At 41.4% G+C, this 24,280-nt stretch overlaps 1 protein-coding gene across 1 annotated transcript; it reads left to right on the forward strand.

Moving 5' to 3' along the window:
• The first annotated feature begins 1,030 nt into the window (after positions 1-1,030).
• LOC120064703 (RING finger protein 207-like) lies at positions 1,031-23,144 on the forward strand. Its single transcript, XM_039015324.1, has 17 exons — positions 1,031-1,221; positions 3,960-4,095; positions 4,205-4,349; positions 5,368-5,449; positions 5,539-5,614; positions 17,128-17,253; positions 17,747-17,793; positions 18,575-18,647; positions 18,839-18,907; positions 19,005-19,073; positions 19,464-19,570; positions 21,685-21,862; positions 21,987-22,172; positions 22,330-22,381; positions 22,534-22,651; positions 22,753-22,845; positions 22,994-23,144. Exons 1-17 carry the CDS (start codon positions 1,031-1,033, stop codon positions 23,142-23,144), a joined length of 1,899 nt encoding a protein of 632 aa, XP_038871252.1.
• Positions 23,145-24,280: the final 1,136 nt, after the last annotated feature.

The raw sequence follows: 24,280 nt of genomic DNA on the forward strand, positions 1-24,280 counted from the left end.
TAGTATAACTTCAACAGGCCTAACAGGCCTAGGCTACAGGTATCCTCTAAATCCTGTTGTTGCCCAAAAGAAAATAGCTTCTCTCTACAATTGAGTCAAAAAGCCTGCCCTCATTTCAATATTTCTGAGACTGCAGCATAGGTGTTGGTGGTGATACCCATTCAATCCCTGATTCCTGGTTAACTAAGGGGAGAATATTCTATATTGGGGGGATTTTTCCCCTGCTGACAAGGCAACAATATCTGATTTCCCTTTTGTCATCTGTGACAGTATGGTTGCACCGTTGGCCCATCCCCAGTCCCCCACTCTGTGAGCAGAATGGCTGCTGGCTAGGGGAGCAGTCAGCTGCCTGGCGTCAGGGCTCAACCAGGCCACTCCAGAAGAGTTTCTGCATTGCTGTCATTCCTGCTGGGGGTAGTTGATAGTACCACTGAAAGGTAAGACAGTAGCGCTCCGTGCTGTCCATATGTAGGAACAGACTCCATCCACTACACTTTTACAGTGAGCTCTTCTGTTGGGGGTGCCTTGTGTTTGGTTGGACATATAGAGCAGTAGGCTACAATAGAAGTACTAATATGACAAAACAATAGAACTTTCATGTGACATCATGTGTGTTTTTTCATCACAGCACTGAGGACTTCTACCATGGCTGGCAAGGTAAGTGAAAGAGGGAAGTTCTCTCTAACCTAACTGTTCCAACTAAATTAGACTAAAGTTATGGGAGTATTATGTACTGCATTAGCCTGGTACCAGTGTGTTAATGCTAATGTTCCAGTTCCACTTCTTGTACTCTGAGTCATTGGCATTGACACGGGGTACAAGGAGTGGAATGTTAGCAGAAAGTGACTGGTACCCAGGCTAGTCCTGCATCACATTATTCCATTTGAAAAATTATCTATATGATCTCAAACTCTATATGTGAAGTCAAACATGATGTCCTACTTACATTGTGGCTGATTTTAAATGTCAGTTTAGTTTTTTTAAAAAGGCTAATCCTAAGGGATTCACTGTCACTACACTCTCTCTGTAGATGGCAGGGGGTGTCCTCTCTCCTTTGGATAATCTGTGTGGAGTGGACTGTGCCAATGTCCATCCCCTGTTTTGTCACCTGTGCCATGAGCAGTACCAGCACCCATGCCTCTTAGACTGTTACCACATCTTCTGTGCGGGCTGCCTACAAGGCAGAGCCAATGAAAGCCGTCTCAACTGCCCCCTCTGCGGGTAAGGGACTGAACTTAACTTACTGAAAGAAGCTTTCTGAATACACAAGCTGTGCATTTGATTTGATACTATTGTTAGTCCAAGACTAACTAAATGCCACCAACCACATTTGTATCTTTGTGGTGACCTATAGTTACTTGTTTAAACATTGGGTTTGAGCATAAGGCATTGCATCTCAGTCTTGGCTATGAAATAGGAGGAATCCCCTTAAGAATCTGTGTAACTCTCCAGTTCTACAGGGCGCTTAGAGCATGCATACTGCACAGCCAACTCTGATCTACACATGAATGGAAAACATGACAGGGACTCACCTATCCTTACAATCAATACCAGCCTTAGTGGATGAAGTCAAGCAGTCTGCTAAGGACTATGGCTCAGAGTGACCTGGTCCAGCCCGACCAGGGCAGGATGGTTTTGAGTGGCTGGGACAGCTGCAGGGTCAGCCCTGGCTCTGAGTTAGCACCATGTTAAGGCCACAATGCAGTCACACTACAACAAAACCTACACAGGCATCTTGGCAATGGAGCCGGGAGCTCAGGGCAATTAAATGTGACCTCACAGTGCCCTATCCATTTTATCCCCTACTGGAGAATGAGTCATGGCCAACAGTATTACCTAAAGGCCCTCTGGATTAGCTCTCACTGATCAAAGAGCACACGGCTATGTGGAACAAAACTTCTCCAGGAAAAAGATTATACTGGAAATAAAACTGATCTTAGATTAGGCCTTTTCTATCACTAAAGAGTTTTCAGCATATGAACTTATCACTTATCTTTGATTATCTTCAAACCCAAAAACACAAGCAGATACACAAAGAAAAGTGGTGGCAACCCCATTTAGATCACTGGATCAAGTAGTGATGAGCAACACATTGGGGATGATGTTACAGCCAAACTGATACACTGCATTGTACAGATACCCCAATGTGCACACACTGGTTGAACCAATGTTGTTTCCATGTAATTTCAATGAAATTACATTGAAACAATGTGGAGTAGATGTTGAATTGTCTGTTCCCAGTGGGACAGTATGCAGCTGACATGATCAGTCATTTCAGTCCCTTTCCTGAATAGATCCTGAGGTCCCCTGATCAACTCCCCAACGTGATGCCAAACAAACAGCAGATTGCTGAAATCATTTCTGTCTAAATCGTTCCTCTGACATTGGGTAATTTTGAAACATCCTGGGTTAAGTTGGATTTTATTTGTAGGGGAGAAAGGGGATGACCGCAGGTCATCAGACTGTAAAATCATCTTACAACTCGCTGTAAGATTATCGCTTCTGCGGGTTCTGATAGTATCAAAGCCTACAGCTAAATCTGTCCCGGTAGATCTCTAGTGGTCCAGAGGGGCTTTGTTGCCCTGCCTGCCCGAGCCCACAACTGCTATGGTTGCTGCTTTGTTCTGCAGTTGCATTGTCCCCCCAGAACCCGAGGTCTCCTTGTGTGCTCTGTGATTACATATCTGGGATGAAACCAAACACTGGATCACATCCGATCATGCAAGATGATAAGTTAAATAAAACATAGTTGGTACGAGTACGACTACTATGGGGCGGTTTCCCTATTTAAAAATGGCTCCCTGTGGCTCTCGACCAGGCATAATTTATACCAGAGTTCCTCTCATTGCAGGTATTGAAGAGCTTGCAGGAGTGAGCAGATGGATCTATGGAGTGGACCATTGTGTAGTAGAGTGAAGTGTGTTCCGAGGGGAGATAACCCAGTGGGCACACTGTCTCCCTGCAGGTCCCCATGGCCCTGTGGCCTGTGCATGGGCAATACGGAAGTGCTGTTTGTTGCTATTTTCATCAGTACTTCCAACCATCAGCGGTGGGAAAAGTACCCAATTGTCATACTTGAGTAAAAAAAAAAAAAATACTATTAAAGATACCTTAATAGTAAATTACTGAAGTAAAAGTGAAAGTCACCCAGTAAAATGCTACTTGAGTAAAAGTTTAAAAGTATTTGGTTTTAAATATACCTAAGTATCAAAAGTAAAAGTACAAGTATAAATAATTTCAAATTCCTTATATTAAGCAAACCAAATGGCCACTTTTCCTATTTTTATTTACGGATAGCAAGGGGCACGCTCCAACTCTCTGACATCATTTACATAGCAGTATTACAGGGGTGACCAGGGATGTTCTCTTAATAGGTGTGTGAATTAGATAATTCTCCTGTCCAGCTAAGCATTAAAAATGTAATGAGTACTTTTGGGTGTGACGGAAAATGTATGGAGTAAAAAGTACATAATTTTCTTTAAGAATGTAGTGAAGTAAAAGTTGTCAAAAGTATTAATAGTAAAGTACAGATGCCCAAAAAAAAGTCATTTTACTTAAGTACTTTACACCACTGCCATCCACTCACTCAAGAACCATGTAATCTCGGGAATTTGCTACACTGCTATTAGTAGCACACAATAGACCCTGTTGCTATGCAAACTATAGAACCAGGTCAATGTTAGAGCTTGCATATTGGAACTCTAAAATGAATTATTGTTTGACATGTTTATGACATGCCATTTGTCCTACCTGTAGTAAAAAAGTACTGCCACGTACTGAATTCAGAATATGTTAGCAAAGCTTCTGCGATTAGATATGTTGCACCATCTGCTGGAGAGCCTTGGGAATGCAACTCACTACTTTTTTATGATCAGTGTAGCGAGAAATAAAAATTTGAACGAAGCACTGCATAAAACATTTGTACTGTGCTTTTGTTGCTGGATCCATCTGTGTCACAGATACCCATCAGTTGTAAAAGGAATGAATGCACTCCCACCAGAGGACCGTCTGCTGAAGTTCCTGGTTGATAACGCTACTGATGACTGTGAAGAGACAGTCCAGTGTGCCAACTGTGATCAGCAGAGCAACAACCAGGTACCTCACAACAGAAATAACTCTAACAAACCATGCTATAGATCTTAATAGAGAGCATTTATTATCATGGATCATATTGTGTGTGTGTGTGTGTGTGTGTGTTTTATAGGACACAGGGCCAATGTACTACTGTAACACGTGTAGCCAGCCCCTGTGTGGAGCTTGCAGGGATTCCACACACAAGGCAAAGATGTTCTCCCACCATGAGATTGTGTTCCTGGCCAAACGCACCAAAGTGTGCCACCGGATGTGCTGTGAGTACCACCTGTATTATGTTCACACTACAACAAGTGCTCAGCGACTTCTAGCTATAATTACATTGTTATCTAATAATAACCTATGGTAACACTTTACATTAAGTTTCCCCTATTACTACGTAACTAACACAGTAATAACTGTTAACATAGATTTTACTAGGCTAACCAGGAGAAATTAAGAGACAGGAAAACATTAGGTATAACCCTTTTAGTTACATTATACAATGTAACAATCTTTGAGAAAGAACTGTGTACTTACACTTTACATTAAGTTGCTTGCTCCTGGGTATGTGCATTGTAAATACATGTATATCCCTTGTAACAACATTGTAATTACAGAGTTGGTTGTTAAAGATGGTTATATTATAAAAGGGTTCATCCTAATGTTCTCCTGTCTCCTAATTTATCCTGGTTAGCCTATTGTCTGCAAAGGTTATTACATTGTAACTGCATAGTAACTATAAAGATTATACCCTACTGGGCTACACTTTACATTCAGTTGCTTGCTCCTGGGTAGGTACATGATAACTACAAGTATATCCTATGTAACTACAATGTTCTTGCATTACACTTGATTCAGTATAGCCTTTGTGCCAGGTCATAACATAGAAATAAACTAATTGAAAATGGCCAGTAGTTAATGTGCCTTGTTACAATTGTTGTTACCAGGTCCTAGGCTATTTATCAACCCTGGTATTACATGTGGATTCAATGGTAGTGGAACCGTGTAGTTATATGTACCAAGATCAGATTTTGGTTTGAGTTATTAACATGGTAATTCACAGGTGACTTTCAAATGTGTAATTACAAAACATTAGTTATATAGTGGAACAAGAGAATGTGTAATAATAACATCATTAGTTACACATGTAGAATAACCTTCATCAAGTGAATGTGTAATTAAGTGTTACCTAACCTATTGACACAATTGTCAACATGTTCATGGGATGATTATCTTATTGTAAGGAAACAGTGATGTGATAGTGATGGTCTAACATAATGTTTGTCTCCACAGCTCTCCACGATGAGCCCTACATCATGTTCTCCACAGAGAAGAGGTCGATGCTCTGCATCAAGTGTTTCAGAGACATGCAAGTGTGAGTGAAGCTCCTACTACAGTGACGCCACAGATTCAGACAGGAACACTGTGAGTAAAGCTAATTGATGTTTCTGCTAAATTCCACAGAGAGAGCCGGATACACTGCATTGATATTGAGACAGCATACATGCAAGGCTGTGAGATACTAGACCAGGCAGTGCTGGTAGGTGAATTGTGACTTTTGTTTTCTAGATACATTGTGTGTTATCCCAGCTAGAAAAACAAAGAGAGTTGCACATTCTATGTATAAGCTCCAGGTATTTATTGGGTAAACCATCAATGTTTCGGCATCACTGTGCCTTCTTCAGGGTGATGTCATGAATGCTTGAACCAGGTTATGTAGACAAAACAGTGCAATTAGTGCAACCAATTACAATAGTGAGGGGTGTGTCATAATTATCAGGTTAATTATAATTAATTTTGTGAAACTGTTAAAAGACAATAGTTTACAGCATATTGAATATATTAGGCTATTGTTATCATTAGCATAAGATTATCATCAACATACATGATTGTTTCATTGAATTTCACATATATATTTAATTGTTTCCAATTTCATTCAATTTTTGTTACATGTAATATTTTGGTTCAACCATAATGCATAATAAGCATCATCAACAGGGGGAACATATTGGATGTACGTGGATAAGCTGTAGAAATAATATATTAATTTATAAGACTTGTTCATAGAAAATATAATTGTTCATTAGAAGGGCCTGAGATCCAGTGGTGTAAAGTACTTAAGTAAAAATACTTCAAAGTACTACTTAAGTATGTTTTTGGGGTATCTGTACTTTGCTTTACTATTTATTTTTTGGACAACTTTTACTTTTACTTCACTACATTCCTAAAGAAAATAATGTACTTTTTCTTCTATACATTTTCCCTCACATGCAAAAGTACTTGTTAAATTTTGAACGCTTAACAGGACAGGAAAATTGTCCAATTCACGCACTTATCAAGAGAACACGTGGGCATCCCTACTGCCTCTGATTTGGCGGACTCACTAAACACAAATGCATAATTTGTCAATTATGTCTGAGTGTTGGAGTGTGCCCCTGGCTATCTGTACAATTTAAAAACAAGAAAGTGTCATCTGCTTTGCTTAATATAAGGAATTTGAAATTATTTATACTTTTACTTTTGATACTTAAATTTATTTTAGCAATTCCATTTATTTTTTATACTTAAGTATATTTAAATTCAAATACGTTTAGACTTTTACTCAAGTAGTATTTTACTGGCTAACTAACTTTTACTTGAGTAACTTTCTATTAAGGTATATATACTTTTACTCAAGTATCACAACTGGGTACTTTTCCCACCACTGCTGAAATCAAAGTCAATATTCAGACCACTAGAGGTCAATGTTTTTAAACAGGATATCCAGTAGGCATCCTTCCGTAGTAGTAGGATCTCGATGTTACATACTCTCCTTTCTAGAGCAACATGCTCAATGCCTGTGTACATTCTGAGAACTACATGTTTCTTAGAGCTTGGTGAGAGCGTGGTTGTCCTATGGTTATTTTGCATACAACCTTCCACAACTTTCTGGGAATGGTGCAGGGTAGTTGCTTGGTTTTGAAACATTCTCAGCATATTTAATGAATTTGACAAAAAAACATAATTTTCTTAGAATTTCATTACTTTAACAGAACATTTCCTAAAAGTTCAAACATGGTCTTTCAATTTTGGTAATGCTCTTGGAATGTTCTCAAACTGGTATGACATTGGGAATGTTCTCAAATAGTTCAGAGAAAGTTAAGAAACAATGTTCTTCTGTGGGAATTTCAGTACTTCAGCATAATGTTTCCTACAGGTTTCCTCATGGTTCTATTCAAGCTAATGTTCTCAAATTGTTCCGAAAACGTAAAGAAAACTTTAGTAACATTCAGAGAACGTTCTAAGAATGTTATTTAAAGAGTAACTTTCATGATTATTTTTTTTACACCGAAAACCAGATGTTTTAGTTATCGTGAAACACGTCAATTCTGGTCTTCATTTTGATATTTTGTATATATTTATTTTGTCTATTAGTAGTAAATCTAGCTGCACCTTGAGAAGGTACCTCTACGTTATCTCAAGGGAGGGCTTCTGTATGAAATCCACTCCCTTCTAGATGTTCTGGGTGGTACCACCTCAAGGCTTACTAAAAAAGCAGATGACAGCGCGCCTTATTTGGCAATGGTATTGGTACTCTCAGTGGAGTTTGCCAATATATTTTGCATGATGCTTCCTTGACTTGACTACTGACATTACACAAAATTCAAAAGGCAGTAAGACACATTTACGTTTTTGACAGTTTTTGCTTATCTTTTCATACACATTTATGTGCTTTTACAAAGAAAAATAAAACATGTCGGCTATCAGAATTATACGTTTATATTCGTAGCTACATCGATCAAAACAAGAAATAGATGACAATGGTATTCTTGTCAATTATTTTTATATTTTCACTACCATAATGTCTGATTGGTGGCGCAGTCTTCTAAAACAGTTGGCTCATATTTAGTCGTTATGAGTTCTAATCCCACATGGAGCAGTTGTCTTTTATTTATTTTTAATAATGTAATTTACAATATTTATCCCATGCCCACACACTTCTAATTCTGAAAAGTGAAAGCATACCTGTGAGAGGGGTCGCCCTTGTACTGTAGTAGTTGTAGGTTTTTATGCAGTTCCCAAGACCAGTCTGTGAGTTACTTTGACCACTGGAAAAATAGTTACTTCGTAAATACTGCAATGAGGGTTGGATTGAATTGAGCCCCTAATCCTTCATTTGCAAGGTGATGATTGCACTTTTCTTCCCAACACAATACCTGTAACGGCTGTCTTTGGGTGAAAGAGAGGAGGACCAAAATGCAGCGTGATGATAATCCATATTTTAATTAGGATATTTAAACGACAAACAAAAACAACAAACTGACAGAAGGAACCGAAAACGCTACAGTCCTGAACATGGGAACACAGAACAGATGAACACACGAACATGAACAATCACCCACAAACAAACAGTGAAAACAGGCTACCTTAATATGGTTCCCAATCAGAGACAATGACAAACACCTGCCTCTGATTGAGAACCATATTAGGCCAAACAACAAACCCAACATAGAAACACAAAACATAGAATGCCCACCCAGCTCACGTCCTGACCAACTAAACAAAGACTAAACAAAGGAACTAAGGTCAGGAACGTGACAATACCGCAATAAATGTGAGCCCACATTTCCAAAAAAGAATTTGCCCCCATGGGGTATTCAAATTTACACCGCAAGTGGCAATAGATGTCAGGAACTCGGCGTTGTGCCACTGTGAGCTAACTGTCCAGAGCCGTTTTGTATGCAATGCACATAATTGTATTTTCAGAACGTGCCAGTGGACTTCTGGTAAGTATGCTTTAGTGATAAAGTGTTGGGATCAGGTACAACTAGGTTTACCCACCCCCAAAATTAATATTTATAAGCAATTTCCCCCACCAACAACTTCTCACCAGAATGCATTTTTAATTTTATTTAAAGGTATTGGGCAAAGGCTGAAATTGGGGGTGAGAGTTACTCTTTAAAAACATACATTCCATTCTGAGAACGTGAAGAAAATGTTCCATAAAAACAATCTTAAGTGTGTTCATGTGTGTTGGCCGCAGTCACTAATTGACTACACCTGATCTTAATGAGTGCTTGTTTCCTTTGAAATGGGGTCTATTTGGATAGACTGAAATGAACAGCTTTGTATGTGTAAAAAAATACAGTATGCTAGCTCCATTCTGGTGGCACAGTGGACTAATTCCATGGATAGAGAATAGAAGATTATATGTTCGAAGCTCATTGATCCCATGTCAAAATAAAATGTGTTTGCATGATTAATGCCTAAGGAAATTATATTCCATATGTTCAAACAAGTTAACTGAAAGTAAGTTAGCAATGTTATTGAATGTCTTATTGAAACATTCAATGAAAGTTTTAAGAAGGTTATTCAAAAACCTTGAAATAACCTATAATTTCCGTTCTCAGTGTTAATAAAACCTCTCAAGGAACCAGAGTAAAATGTTCTCACAACCTCCCTGCAACCTAAAAATAAAGTTCCTAGAACATGCAAAATTGTAACTACTACAGTATGTCAGGAATCATATTGCTTTGTTCCCATAACAAATGTGAAACCAAAAAGATACATTCCCACAACTTCCAAGGACAAATGTGCGCTAGCTGGGATTACATTGATATGTCACAGTCACCACCTCTGAAAATCACAGTTTTCCTCTGTAGGGGAGATATTGAGCCATTTTTTACGTTCAGCATCAGTATTCTTTCTAACAAAGATACACTACATGACCAAAAGGTTGTGGACACCTGCTCGTCGAACATCTCATTCCAAAATCATGGGCAGTAATATGGAGTTGGTCCCCCCTTTGCTGCTATAACAGCCTCCATTCTTCTGGGAAGGCTTTCCACTAAATGTTGGAACAATGCTGCGGGGACTTGCTTCCATTCAGCCACAAGAGCATTAGTGATGTCGGGCACGGATGTTGGACACTGATGTTGGGCGATTAGGCCTGGCTCGCAGTCTACCTTCCATTCATCCCAAAGGTGTTTGATGGGATTGAGGTCAGGGCTCTGTGCAGGCCAGTCAAGTTCTTCCACATCAACAAACCATTTCTGTATGGACCTCGCTTTGCACAGGGGCATTGTCATGCTGAAACAGGAAAGGGCCTTCCCCAAACTTTTGCCACAAAGTTGGAAGCAGTGAATAGTCTAGAATGCCATTGTATGCTGTAGTGTTAAGATTTCCCTTCACTGGAACTCAGGTGCCTAGCCCAAACCATGAAAAACAGTCCCAGACCATTATTCTTTCTCCACCAAACTTTACAGTTGGCACTATGTTTTAGGGCAGGTAGCGTTTCTCCTGGCATCCGACCAAACCCAGATTCGTCCGTCAGACTGCCAGATGGTGAAGTGTGATTCATCACTCCAGAGAATGAGGCTCCAGAGTCCAATGGCGGCAAGCTTCACAACACTCCAGCTGACGCTTGGCATTGTGCATAATGATCGTACTCTTGTGTGCGGCTGCTCGGCCATGGAAACACATTTCATTAAGCTCCCGACGAACAGTTATTCTGCTGACATTGCTTCAGAGGCAGATTGAAACTCGGTATTGAGTGTTGCAACCGAGGACAGACGATTTTTCGGCGGTCCCATTCTGTGAGCTAGTGTGGCTTACCACTTTGCATTGTAGCCGTTGTTTCTCTTAGACATTTCCATTTCACAAAAACAGCATTTACAGTTGACAGGGGCACCTCTAGCAGGGAAGAAATTTGATGAACTGACTTGTTGGAAATGCGGCATCCTATGACGGTGCCACTTGGTATTTTGGTATTTTATTAGGATCCCCATTAGCTGTTGCAAAAGCAGCGGCTACTCTTCCTGGGGTCCACACAAAACATGAAACATAATACAGAATGACATAATACAGAACATCATTAGATAACAACAGCTCAAGGACAGAACTACATAGATTTTTTAAAAGGCACACGTAGCCTACATATCAATGTGTATACACACAAACTATCTAGGTCAAATAGCGGAGAGGCGTTGTGCTGCGAGGTTTTGCTTTATCTGTTTTTTGAAACCAGGTTTGCTGTTTTATTTGAGCAATATGAGATGGAAGGAAGTTCCATGCAATAAGGGCTCTATATAATACTGTACGCTTTCTTGAATTTGTTCTGGATTTGGGGACTATGAAAAGACCCCTGGTGGCATGTCTGGTGGGATAAGTGTGTGTGTCAGAGCTGTGTGTAAGTTGACTATGCAAACAATTTGGGATTTCCAACACATTAATGTTTCTTATAAAAAGAAGTGATGCAGTCAGTCTCTCCTCAACTCTTAGCCAAGAGAGACTGGCAAGCATAGTATTTATATCAGCCCTCTGATTGAACCACACGACTGGACAATAATCAAGATTAGACTAAACTAGAGCCTGCAGAACTTGCTTTTTGGAGTGTGATATCAAAAAAGCAGAGCATCTCTTTATGACCATCTTTGCAACCACTGAATCTATATGTTTTGACCGTGACAGTTTACAATGTAAGGTAACGCTAAGTAATTTAGTCTCCTCAACTTGTTCAACAGCCACACCATTCATTACCAGATTCAGCTGAGGTCTAGCACTTAAGGAATGATTTGTACCAAATACAATGCTCTTAGTTTTAGAGATATTCAGGACCAGTTTATTACTGGCCACCCATTCCAAAACAGACTGCAACTCTTTGTTAAGGGTTTCATTGACTACATTAGTTGTGGTTGTGTCATGCCCTGACCATAGAGAGCCTTTTTATTCTCTATTTTGGTTAGGTCGGGGTGTGACTAGGGTGGGTAATCTAGGTTGTTTTATTTCTATGTTGGCCTGGTATGGTTCCCAATCAGAGGCAGCTGTTTATCGTTGTCTCTGATTGGGGATCATATTTAGGCAGCCATTTCCCCACTGTGTTTTGTGGGATCTTGGTTATGTGTAGTTGCCTGTGAGCACTCCATAGCTTCACGTATCGTTTGCTTTTTTCTTGTTTTGTGCGTTTCACAAATAAAAAGATGTGGAACCCATATCACGCTGCGCCTTGGTCCGAATGTTATTTCGACGATCGTGACAGGTTGCTGATGCGTATATGGTTGAATCATCAGCATACATGGACAAACATGCTTTGTTTAATGGCAGTGGCAGGTCATTGGTAAAAATAGAAAAGAGTAGAGGGCCTAGAGAGCTGCCCTGCGGTACACCATTTGTATCAGTGTAATACATGTTGAGTGCCCTTCTCTATAAGCATGCTGAAAGTCTGTTGTTAATTTATTTACAGAAAAAGAGCATTGTATTTGGTCAAACACAATTTTTTCCAACAGTTTGCTAAGAGCTGGCAGCAAGCTTATAGGTTTGCTGTTAGAACCAGTAAAGGCCGCTTTACCGCTGTTGGGTAGCAGAATTACTTTGGGTTCCCTCCAGGCCTGAGGACAAAGACTGTCCTCTAGGCTCAGATTAAAAATATGCCAGATAGGAGTGGCTATAGAGTCAGCCACCAACCTCAGTAGCTTTCCATCTAAATTGCCAGGTTTGTCATTATTGATCGTTAACAATAATTTTCCCACCTCTCCCACACTAACTTTACAAAATTCATACTTGCACTGCTTTTCTTTCATAATTTTTTTTTTATGCATGAATATAATTGCTCACTCTTTGTCGTGGGCATTTCCTACCTAAGTTTGCCCACTTTGCCAATGAAATAATCATTAAAATAATTGGCAACATCAAATGGTTTTGCGATGATTAAGCCATCTGATTCGATGAAAGATGGGAGTTGAATTTGTCTTTCTTCCCATAATTTAATTTACTCAAGTTTTTTTCCATCATTGTTTATATCATTGATCTTATCTTCATAATAAAGTTCCTTCTTTTTGTTGAGTTTAGTCACATAATTTCTAAATTTGCAGTAAGTAAGCCAGTCAGATGTCCAGCCAGACTTATTAGCCATTCCTTTTGCCCCATCTCTTTCAACCAAACAGTTTTTCAATTCCTCATCAATCCATGGAGCCGTAAAAGTTCTAACAGTCAGTGTCTTAAAAGGTGCATGTTTATCAATAATTGGAAGAAGCAATTTCATCATTTCATCAAGTGCAGCATCTGGATGCTCCTCATTAATCACATCAGACCAACAAATATTTTTAACATCATCAACATAAGAGTCACAAACAAAATCTTTTGTATGATCTCTTATACACCATTTTAGGCCCAGCTGTTGGAACTTTGACTTTCCTGGATATAGCCACTATATTGTGATCACTGCATCCAATGGGTACGGATACAGCTTTAGAACAAAGTTCTACAGCATTAGTAAAAATGTGATCGATACATGTGGATGATCTTTGTCCTGTAGTGTTTGTAAACACCCTGGTAGGTTGATTAATAACCTGAACCAGATTACAGGCACTGGTTACAGTAAGAAGCTTCCTCTTGAGCGGACAGCTTGATGAAAACCAGTCAATATTCTGGTCCCCAAGAAAGTAGACCTCTCTGTTTACGTCACATACACTATCAAGCGTTTCACACATATTATTTAGATACTGACTGTTAGCACTTGGTGGCCTATAGCAACACCCCAAAAGAAAAGGCTTTAGAAGTGCCAAGTGAACCTGCAACCACAACACCTCAATAACACTTGACATAAGATCTTCTCTAAGCATTACAGGGATATGGCTCTGAACATATACAGCAACACCTCCCCCATAAGCATTTATGTCTCTTCTATAAATGTTATATCCTTGTATTGCTACTGATGTATTAAATGAATTATCTAAGTGAGTCTCAGAAATGGCTAATATATGAATGTTATATTATGTTAGCAAGTTATTGATTTCATTAACCTTATTTCTAAGGCTACATATATTAATATGGGCTATTTTCAGCCCTTTCCTGGGTAGCTTATCAGAAATAGACATAATATTGAAAAGAGCAAAGCAAGAGAAAAAAATATACATTCAGCAGTCCATTAATCAATTGGTGTGTGTGTGTACTGTGGGGTTGAGGCTACGAACCCATAGGCTTGGCTCTCTCATCCCTTCCAGGCTTCTGGGAGAGAGGGTGGACAATGAGTCTGGTGGTGGATTTTCCAATCCTGTGGGTGCGCTCCACCTCAATCTTCCTGTGGTCCATCTTCAATTTCTCAGAGATAATTTCCCTCACTTTGTCCTCAGACTCCATCCAGGTCTCATGTGGAGATTCTGCAATTCCGTCCACAACCATGTTGTTTCGCCTTGATTGTCCCTCGAGATAGTCTAATTTATCTGTCATTGTTATCATGGATTCACACACAGAACTGATGTCCTCTCTCAATGACTTACAGATTGCTGTCATCTTGCCGTTCTACTGTTTCAACTCGTCGAGCTGACCCTGGGAGAACTGCAGGTCCTGGACCTCTCTGGTCAAGTCACCATTATTTTATTAGTTGAATTCACCAGTATTTGGACAAAACACTTTAAACTATTTTCTTGTTGTTGTAACAACTGCTTATAGGTATCTTTTTGTTAGTTTAAAAGATCCTTCACGTGTGATAGAGAGACACCACTGGCACTGTCAACGGTACTCCCGCCGGCTTTGGTCTTTGTCATGGTAGCTAGCAACGTATGTTAGGCTGTTACTCCTCGCAGTTCCAGACAGGGCAGGTCATGTGGAAAATTGAAAACAACAAACAGCAGGGATCTAGACAACCAGAAACTCAGGACAATCCACGGTCCCAGCCACAATGGCTAACCGCGTCGCGGGCTGAGTTCAAGAACACCTCGCTAGCTTGATGTCCTGCTAGCTAGCAGGTTCGCTAGCTGTGACGCCAAATAGCTCCTCAGACCCGTCCTTGATCGGCAAGATCACTGGGAAGTTGAAAGTCACTGAGCTCTTCAGTAAGGTCATTCTACTGCCAATGTTTGACTATGGAGATTGCATGGCTGTGTGCTCGATTTTATACACCTGTCAGCAACGGGTGTGGCTAAGATAGCCAATTCCACTAATTTGTGTATATATGGTGTATCTGCATATATGTCAGGATGTGCTGTATGCCTGGAAATAATCAGAATTAATGTAAACATTACAGTTTATAAAACATAGCTTGTCCCAAAAAAAAGTGGTCCCGGGTATGAGGTAAGTTGAGCTGCGGGACAGGGTAAATTATGCTGCGTTCACAAACTAGTAGGAACTAGGAAAGTCCGAAATTTCCAACTTCCTAACTGGTTGAACGCGGCACATGTATCGGCACATGTATAACTACAACCAGTTAGCAAGCCACAAATTTCAGTTTCATAGTTCATCTAGCACATGAACGTGGCAATAAGCCCCCTACAAATTGCTGTATTGAATGAAATATTACCACTACATTTTAAACCCATTCAAACACAAAATTCAAAATAAAATAAAAACAGTTAGTGTCTGGTGTGGCCACCAGCTGCATTAAGTACTACAGTGCATCTCCTCATGGACTGCACCAGATTTGCCAGTTCTTGCTGTGATATGTTACCCCACTCTTCCACCAAGGCACTTGCAAGTTCCTGGACATTTCTGGGGGGAATGGCCCTAGCCCTCAACCTCCGATCCAACAGGTCCCAGACGTGCTCAATGGCATTGAGATCCGGGCTCTTCACTGGCCATGGCAGAACACTCACATTCCTGTCTTGCAGGAAATCACGCACAGAACGAGCAGTATGGTTGGTGGCATTGTCATGCTGGAGGGTCATGTCAGGATGAGCCTGCAGGAAGGGTACCACATGAGGGAGGAGGATGTCTTCCCTGTAACGCACAGTGTTGAGATTGCCTGCAATGACAACAAGCTCAGTCCGATGATGCTATGACACACCGCCCCAGACCATGACGGACCCTCCACCTCCAAATCAATCCCGCTCCAGAGTACAGGCCTCGGTGTAACGCTCAAACGCGAATCTGACCATCAACCCCGGTGAGACAAAACCGCGATTCGTCAGTGAAGAGCACTTTTTGCCAGTCCTGTCTGGTCCAGCGATGGTGGGTTTGTGCCCATAGGCGACGTTGTTGCCGGTGATGTCTGGTGAGGACCTGCCTTACAACAGGCCTACAAGTCTCAGTCCAGTCTCTCTCAGCCTATTGCGGACAGTCTGAGCACTGGTGGTGTAACTCGGGCAGTTGTTGCCATACAGTACCTGTCCCGTAGGTGTGATGTTCAGATGTACCGATCCTGTGCAGGTGTTGTTACACGTGGTCTGCCACTGGGAGGGCGATCAGCTGTCCGTCCTGTCTCCCTGTAGTGCTGTCTTAGGCGTCTCACAGTACGGATATTGGAATTTATTGCCCTGGCCACATCTGCAGTCCTCATGCCTCCTTGCAGCATGCATAAGGCTTCTTTAGTGACCTAAGTTTTCATAACTGTGACCTTAATTGCCTACCGTCTGTAAACTGTTAGTGTCTTAACGACCATTCCACGGGTGCATGTTCATTAATTGTTTATGGTTCATTGAACAAGCATTGGAAACAGTGTTTAAACCCTTTACAATGAAGATCTGTGAAGTTATTGGATTTTTACGAATTATCTTTGAAAGATAGGGTCCTGAAAAAGGGACGTTTCTTTTTTTGCTGAGTTTATATTAGCCCACACAGCTACAGCATGCTAGGTTTAGGACCTCATATTGAAGCTTTTAGAGAACCCAAGTCCCCAACTGATGTATACAACAATCTTTAAATGATCTACTTTGTTTTAGATACAAGCATCATGAAACCTCATTTGACATGGTGAAAATACATTTTTGGGGACCTAAGTTTGCTTACCACTTTTTCAATGTGGTTTCTTCCTTCACAGACTCCATGAAATGATGACCTCTTCCTAAATATTTGGTCAAATTATACATTTTGTGTATGGTCACATATAAACAAGGGTGGCTCAACATTCCCCACTCCCCTAACGCACTCACAACTCCATGGCCTAGTATGAATCTCCCTCGGCAACTCTGTTTCCATGCTATATTTTACTTGACATAATATAGGATGCTTATGTTGTCGATTTTGAAAAGATACCGGGTGGGTCTTGAGTTTGAGATAAAGCATATGATCATGTGTGTGGTTTAGCTACAGGTGAGTGAGAATATATACCATGACCAAGTGTGAGCCCTGCTTTCTCTGTAGGCAGTGAAGGAGCTGCAGACATTGGCCCGTGAGGCTATTATCATGCTGAGGGCCATGATAGGGGCAGTGGGCTCCAATATGGAGGAAGAGGAGAATGCAATCTGCAACATCTTCACCAGTATGCAGGTAAGACATCACTACAGGACTCTTTTCAGGTCACCTGAAGAAAAAAAAGATGATGTTGTTATTGAGATTTGAATGTATTAAATAAACATTGTGAAGTTTAACTATCTAAGTGCAACACAATAAATTTGATTCCACATTTGAATATGTGATATGCCCTTTACATGGAATATATAACTTTGAAGATGCTATGATGGTGCCTCACCACTGGGTGACTCTCTTGCTCTTTTTGTTAAAAGATTGCAAGGGTATTCAGCTCTCAACAAAAACTCCATGAATGGACCAAACCCATACTGGTACAATTACAAGACAATGTGTACCACAAAATTACATTTTAGAGGAAATAAATTAGAAGTTAAATCCCCAGACAGTTATTTTCAAAAATGGAGGGTGGCAAACAAGGCCAACAGTCTTTTTCACAGTAGACCTACTACTAGCAGACGTTTTCATATCCATTTTCCTTTTGGTTAACTTTTTCTCTGCTCTCATCTGACAGGAAAGACTGGCTGAGAGGAAGAAAATTCTGTTGCGAGCGGCTCAAAGGTACTGCATTACTTTGCTATGAAACTGTTGCTTTGATGCCAGAAAAACTATGGATAGGCAATCTGATAGGCATGGATTGAATTTAGCAATTTCCCCTAGGCCTCAATGTGCTTTACATTGTACAGTTGTACATAGTTAGCAAATCTCATTTACCAATACGAGTGTATTGCAGCGGTTATATGTCACACCCTGGTGTAGGCTAGTTTCTATTTGGCCCCATGAGATAGACTTCACAGTAAACAATTCAAACAATAATGACTAGGCAAACAGAGTAAGGACTGCTTCAACACAACTACTCATCATTCCATGTCCACAGCTGCAGTTCACGGTTACATTTAATCAATGAAAATGTGTAGATAACCTCTGGTATTGATATTTACTCTCTGGTAGTAGTCCATCACAACTAGTGGAGCAGGAAGCTAGATCCTGGGGGCCACTGGACTGCAACATTACTGCCTCTGAAGTCTGTATGGGAGAGAGTGTATCAAGTTGCATTGTGTAGAGATCTTCATTGAGATTTTTGTGCCCCGTGTTCTCCATCTTTCTCGGCTCGCTGCCTGGAAGCGGCCCAGTGACTGTCTGGATTCCCAGAAGGGAGTTAAAGGCTATTTATGGCAGGCTGTGTGTTTCCATCTCAGTGTCTGTCGGTGTGTATGTGTTTGTTACGGAGAGCAGAACATAGATAAAGATCTGGATACATGAAGTATGGGTTTCTGTATTGCATAACCCTCTGCATCGAGGTGATAGATGTGTAGTGGAAATGTTGTGTGTGTGTTTGTAGCCAACATGAAGAAAAGGAGAAGGCGCTAAAGGAGCAGCTCTCACACCTTGCTGCCCTCCTGCCAACCCTGCAGGTTAGATCATCATATCTCTATATCCCCAGGCCTGTAATTAACAGTGTAGGCCAATAACTAGTTGTTACCTAGTTGCTACCAATAAATACATTTGACAGTGGTATAGATTGTTCATTATTACCTGAACAGTTTATTATTCACGAGCCCTCCAGTGTGGTTGACCTATGACCCTCTCTGATGCCCTCTCCAAGGGCCACCTGGTCACCTGCTCAGCCTTTCTCAGCTCAGCCAACAAGTTTGAGTTTCTGGACATGGGATATGTGAGTACTGGCACTTTATATTCTGAAGAGAATCAAAGATAGAATGGGTAAATTAACCAGAGGTTTGCATCAAATATGGTGGCTCTCTCCTCCACAGCAACTAATGGAAAGGCTGAGGAGGATTGTGAAGCTCCCTCATCAACTGCGACCAGTGCAAAGCAGCAAAGTGAGTGTGGCTTGTCTACGCTGTTCTTACAAAACAATGTTACTTCAATCCACACTGCCCTTACAAAAAATTATTGCCGTTTTGAAACTGCAGTAAAAGTGCAGTAACTGCAGTCGACTGTGGTATTTTGGACGCAGTAATTGCAGAATAACTGCAGTGTACTGCAGTTTAACTGCACTGTAACTAACTGCAGTAAAAAAAAAAAAGAGTTATTTTGGATGCAGTATTTGCAACATACTGCAGTTATACTGCACACTGACTGAAATCTTTTTTTGTAAGGGTGTCATGTAGAATTTGCATTTAATACTATACACACAGTAAATGTGTTGTCTCTTCCTTCAAAGAAAGGTGCTAGGTGCTCTGACCCAGATGATCTCTCTCTCCCCTCAGATTAACACAGACTACAGGGTTGAGTTTGCTCGCTGTCTGGAGCCCCTACTGCTGCTGGGACAGCGCCGCCCAGCCTCCATTACCGGAGAAACTAGTATTGCAGCCCTGTGAGTCTGCTTGGCCTTTAACTCTTGTGCAAAATATTCTTCCCTAATCTCTGTCTTTCAGTGTACAAGTGGGGCTTTTTAATGAGACCAAATCTCTGGACCCAAATGTTTGCACATATAAAATATGAGATATGAAAATCTCCTTAGATTAAAACATGAGATATAATATAAACCATTCTTGGAAGCACAACTGGCAGATGGTGATAACCACAGAGAGAGGGAAGGAGACGCCATTATGAGCCCCACTATGTCACTTATCCTGTCTGCCTGTAAACTCTGGCCACAGACATGCTTAGGCTACGTAACTCACCTTTTTGGTGGCGGTCTTCCTGTTATAGCGGGCGCTAGTCCCGTCCTTTCCGTGCCAGAAATACGGGTGATTACAGTGGGCTGGGTCAGAGTGACCAGCGCAAAGCCAGGGTTCCAGGAAACAGCTTTTTCCAGCAAGGCTCCGTGTCTGTCTGGATATCACAACACAGTCTGGATCCCAAGCAAACCTTGACACACATGACAGTATGTCTCTCAATACACACACATACTGGGGTGTCAATGTATTTGGCTGAAGTATAAGATACAGTGAGGATGACTGGACCCAAATTCAAGGACTGCCCTTGCACTGAGCATAGCTGTTACCAGAGTTTTAACAGAATCAAAATGTCCTCTTCCAGAGCCTTGATTCCTAGTTGGTGTAAGCTATAGTTGTAGGTATTTGACACAGACATAGAGATTTATTTGTTTTCAAAATGGAGCCATTTGTTCTCACAAACTCATTCAGATGCAGACTCTGTCCCTGTCCATGTGGACACAAGGGACGCATGCTCCCTGACCAATTTTCCACATCAATCACTCCCAACTGTTCACAGGTCTGTAACTCCCCCTTTTCCCAAACCCCCAACATACTGACAGTCCACCCTCCCAACCAGTGCCCCTCCATGTAGGATACGGAGTGGGTGGGGACGGCACTGAGCAGGCTGGCACTATTTTTATCAGAATTTCACAGAACTCTCCAGGATTCATCTGGTAGCTAGGCACACAGGAGTGGCGGGGCCAATTTGTTCCATGCCACTGATGTCACTGCTTTTGCCAATGTCTTAAATTGGTATCAGTGGTGGGGGCAGCAAGTGGATGCTCAGAGGACTAAATGCGTATGGCAGGGTGAGAAAGAGACACTCACAGCAAACAATCAGAGACTCACTCTCGGGATAGTTCTACTGCTGTATCAGGGCATGTGCCAGGCAAGAAATCAGGACTGAAAGCATTCCAGAGCCCAGGTAAGCTGCATGTCTTCCCCAGTTGTGTGCCGATAAACTTTTCCGTAATTATAGAATATCTGTCTTTACCAACTGGCTCATGATATTTCCACCTGTTATATATTCCAGAGTTTATTCCGTGTTTCATTGGTAACATACATAGCCCTCCCTCATTCATGGACAATTATAAACTATGGCAAACATTTGGTTAAAATTGTAATATTGAGTGTTAGGAAAGTCTGTTAAAGTGGTCTACAGTATACATGAATAGCTATCTATTACTCCAGTGGTAGTTGTGGTGGTAAGGAGTGAGAGAAAGCCAGGTCAGGGCCCGCTGTCTGTCTGTCCTGGTTGTCTCTTTGTCTTAAAGCTCACTGGAGACGGGGAGAATTTTATGTTTCCACTTCAGCCAGGTCTCAAAAGCGACTCAAGTACAGTCTACAATATTTCTAATTTCCATTTGTTGCAAATACAGTATATGAAGCAATGGTTCTATTGTTCAAAATTGTATAGCAAAGTAATTTTCTGAACTAGAACTCGGCAAGCAAATGTTTTACATTGTTAGTTGTAAACATGGTCTTCAGAATGCCATTATCTGAATAGCCTGTGTTGAGTTATGGTTTTGAGGTGCACGCTTCAACTATGAATCACTCCCTCTGGAACATTAGCAGTGAGAAGACCTGAATATAATATTGAACTTAAGGGACAATATATTTATATAAAATGGGATAGATAGGCTGTAAAACGTACTCTCTGATTCATTCTTTATGTAAGTATATAATTAGAGCCTTAAATAAATAACTGTTACTTAGAACGAGGCTTCCCAATGAATGATGCCCTGTGGTTTAATCTCCCCACCATCAGGCTCCATTCCCCCCTCTCCATGTCGTGCCGCTCCCCGTCCCTCAGTGACATGCCCCTGGGCTCGGCCGCGGGGAGAAAGTCCACGTCCCACCGCTACATCTGCACCAAGGTCCTCCTGGCAGAGGGGGGCGACACACCCTTCACTGAGCACTGCCGCAACTATGAGAACAGTTACAGGGTGAGTGACATGACCACAATGACAACAACTATGGGTAGAGTGACTTGGCCACTTCACTTGTGATAGGGTGTCTGTGACAGTGTTGGTGCGTGCATGCGTACATTCATATGTGTGTTTGACCCAGACCCTCCAGACTGAGATCCAGAACATGAAGGACCAGGTACAGGAGCTACACAGGGACCTGACCAAACACCACTCCCTCATCAACACAGACACCATGGGGGAGATCCTGGACCGCTCCCTGCACATCGACGGACAGATCTCCTCCCAGTACTCCTCTGTGGAGACCATGAGGGCTCTGTTTGAAGAGGTACATCCACAGGCCCCATATCTAACACCAGAAATATGTTAAGGAGGTCAAGCAGCTTATAGATCCTTTAATATATCCTATGTTTTGTACACATGAATGACTTGGCCTTGTGAATGTTTTGACCTTATTAAAGGAAGTAAACATTATTTCCCTTTAGATTTGGGAGGAGACCTTTCAGAGGGTCACTAATGAGCAGGAGATCTATGAAGGTAAGGTTTACCCATAAACTAAACATCCATCTGTTGTATGTATGTACATGTGGACTTGGTAACATGCATCATGATCTAATCCCATCTTTGGATGTGATGCATGTGCTTTGTTCTGTACTTTGACATGGCATTTGTGTTCGACCACATTCTAGCACAACTCCACGACCTGCAGCAGCTGAAGCAGGAGAACTTGTACCTGACCACCATCGCCCGACAGATTGGACCATACATCCTGTCTATCGCCAAGGTTAAAGAGCGCCTAGAACCAAGGTAATAATGATATACGGTTCCCTTACAAACCACATCCATCGATACAAAATACAGAAATTCAATGTCAAATATATAACTAAGTAAAATACTGGTCAATCCAGATTTCAGGAGCCCAAAGAGCTTCATGATGACCGCACAGAAACCATGCTGAAAATCTATGAGGACACCTCTATGGCCATGGACGCACAACACAGGTACCTCGCAACACATAACTGTGGTTAGTCTGTATACTGCAGAGAATATAAATAATGATCGGAAACTGGGACAGATTCCATTTTATAATCATGAAGGTGTTGAATGCACTATCCGAGCTATGTACCCTCTCTTTGTTTTCCTTGGCAGTGAAGACCACACCTGTCCCACTGACAGTGACTGGGAAAGGAACATGGACAACCGCTCCCTTATCATACAGTCTGATGAGGCTTCCATCAAGACCAATGACTACCATTGGCCAGGAAGGCAGACAGCCAATTACAATGAGATGCCATTATAAAGCAGAATGTTACACTTTCCCCTCCCCCCTGTTTCCTGTGTGGCTTCCAGCTCAACACAACAGGACAGGGACAGCATGTGACATTCTCCTCTGTTCAGATAGCCGCTCCTGACATTTCATGGTGACATTTCTTGGCAGGGAGGTGTTGTCATCAGCTCAGAGGTGAGTCCTTAGACAAACAGGTGTCAGAGGACCCCACTGACACTCACTGGACTCAATGACTACCAAACTGGAGTCAATGGACTCACTGAGAGGGTGGTGAATCCCCTCCAATCTCACTTGTCAATGTGAAAAGATAAATCTGATGGACCAGTAGAACACCTCATTATGGACTGATTGGATGGAGGATCTGGAGTTTTATGCTGAGGTACATAGTACATAGTGTAATGTGTGTAATGTGTATCTGGTGATGTATGGCTTGTTGGTCCTCATCCTCAGGTCATAGATATTGCTTGTGTGACCTCAGTAAATACAACAGTCAAATGTAATGATGCACATCAACTTGTGCATTAATCATGGAGAAACTGGGTGAGTATTGTCAGTGTGGTTTCCTTAAATTACCCAAGAATATGCAGCAAATTGGTGAAGCCGAGCTTGTGTGAGGGAAGCAATGGCAAAAATGTTGTGTCAGGCGCTGCTCCAGAATCTCCCATGTGTTCAATTGGGTTGAGAGCTGGTGACTGAGACGGCCATGGCATATGGTTTACATCGTTGTCATCCTCATCAAACCATTCAGTGACCACTCGTGCCCTGTGGATGGAGGAATTGTCATCCTATGGGGGCATAGCCATGGTAGCCACAATACCCCATAATGACAAAAGCAAAAAACTGTTTTTTAGAAATGTTTGCAAATGTATAAAAAACAGAAATACCTTATTTACATAAGTATTCAGACCCCTTGCTATGAGTCTCGAAATTGAGCTCAGGTGCATCCTGTTTCCATTGATCATCCTTGAGATATTTCTACAACTTGATTAGAGTCCACCTGTGTTAACTTAAATTGATTGGACACGATTTGGAAAGGCACACACCTGTCTATATTAGGTCCCACAGTTGACCGTGCATGTCAGAGCAAAAACCAAGCCATGAGGTTGAAGGAATTGCACGTAGAGCTCTGAGACAGGATTGTGTCGAGG

Source organism: Salvelinus namaycush, chromosome 20 (genome assembly GCF_016432855.1).
Source record: "Salvelinus namaycush isolate Seneca chromosome 20, SaNama_1.0, whole genome shotgun sequence".
Classification (NCBI taxonomy): Eukaryota; Metazoa; Chordata; class Actinopteri; order Salmoniformes; family Salmonidae; genus Salvelinus; species Salvelinus namaycush.

What these genes read in the sequence shown, in the direction of transcription:
- LOC120064703 (XM_039015324.1), top strand. Translation starts at nt 1,031, where the DNA reads ATGGCAGGGGGTGTCCTCTCTCCTTTGGATAATCTGTGTGGAGTGGAC. An exon ending in GAAACTAGTATTGCAGCCCT is followed by an intron (nt 19,571 to 21,684) that starts GTGAGTCTGCTT and finishes CCCCACCATCAG; the next exon opens with GCTCCATTCCCCCCTCTCCA. An exon ending in AAAGAGCGCCTAGAACCAAG is followed by an intron (nt 22,652 to 22,752) that starts GTAATAATGATA and finishes TGGTCAATCCAG; the next exon opens with ATTTCAGGAGCCCAAAGAGC.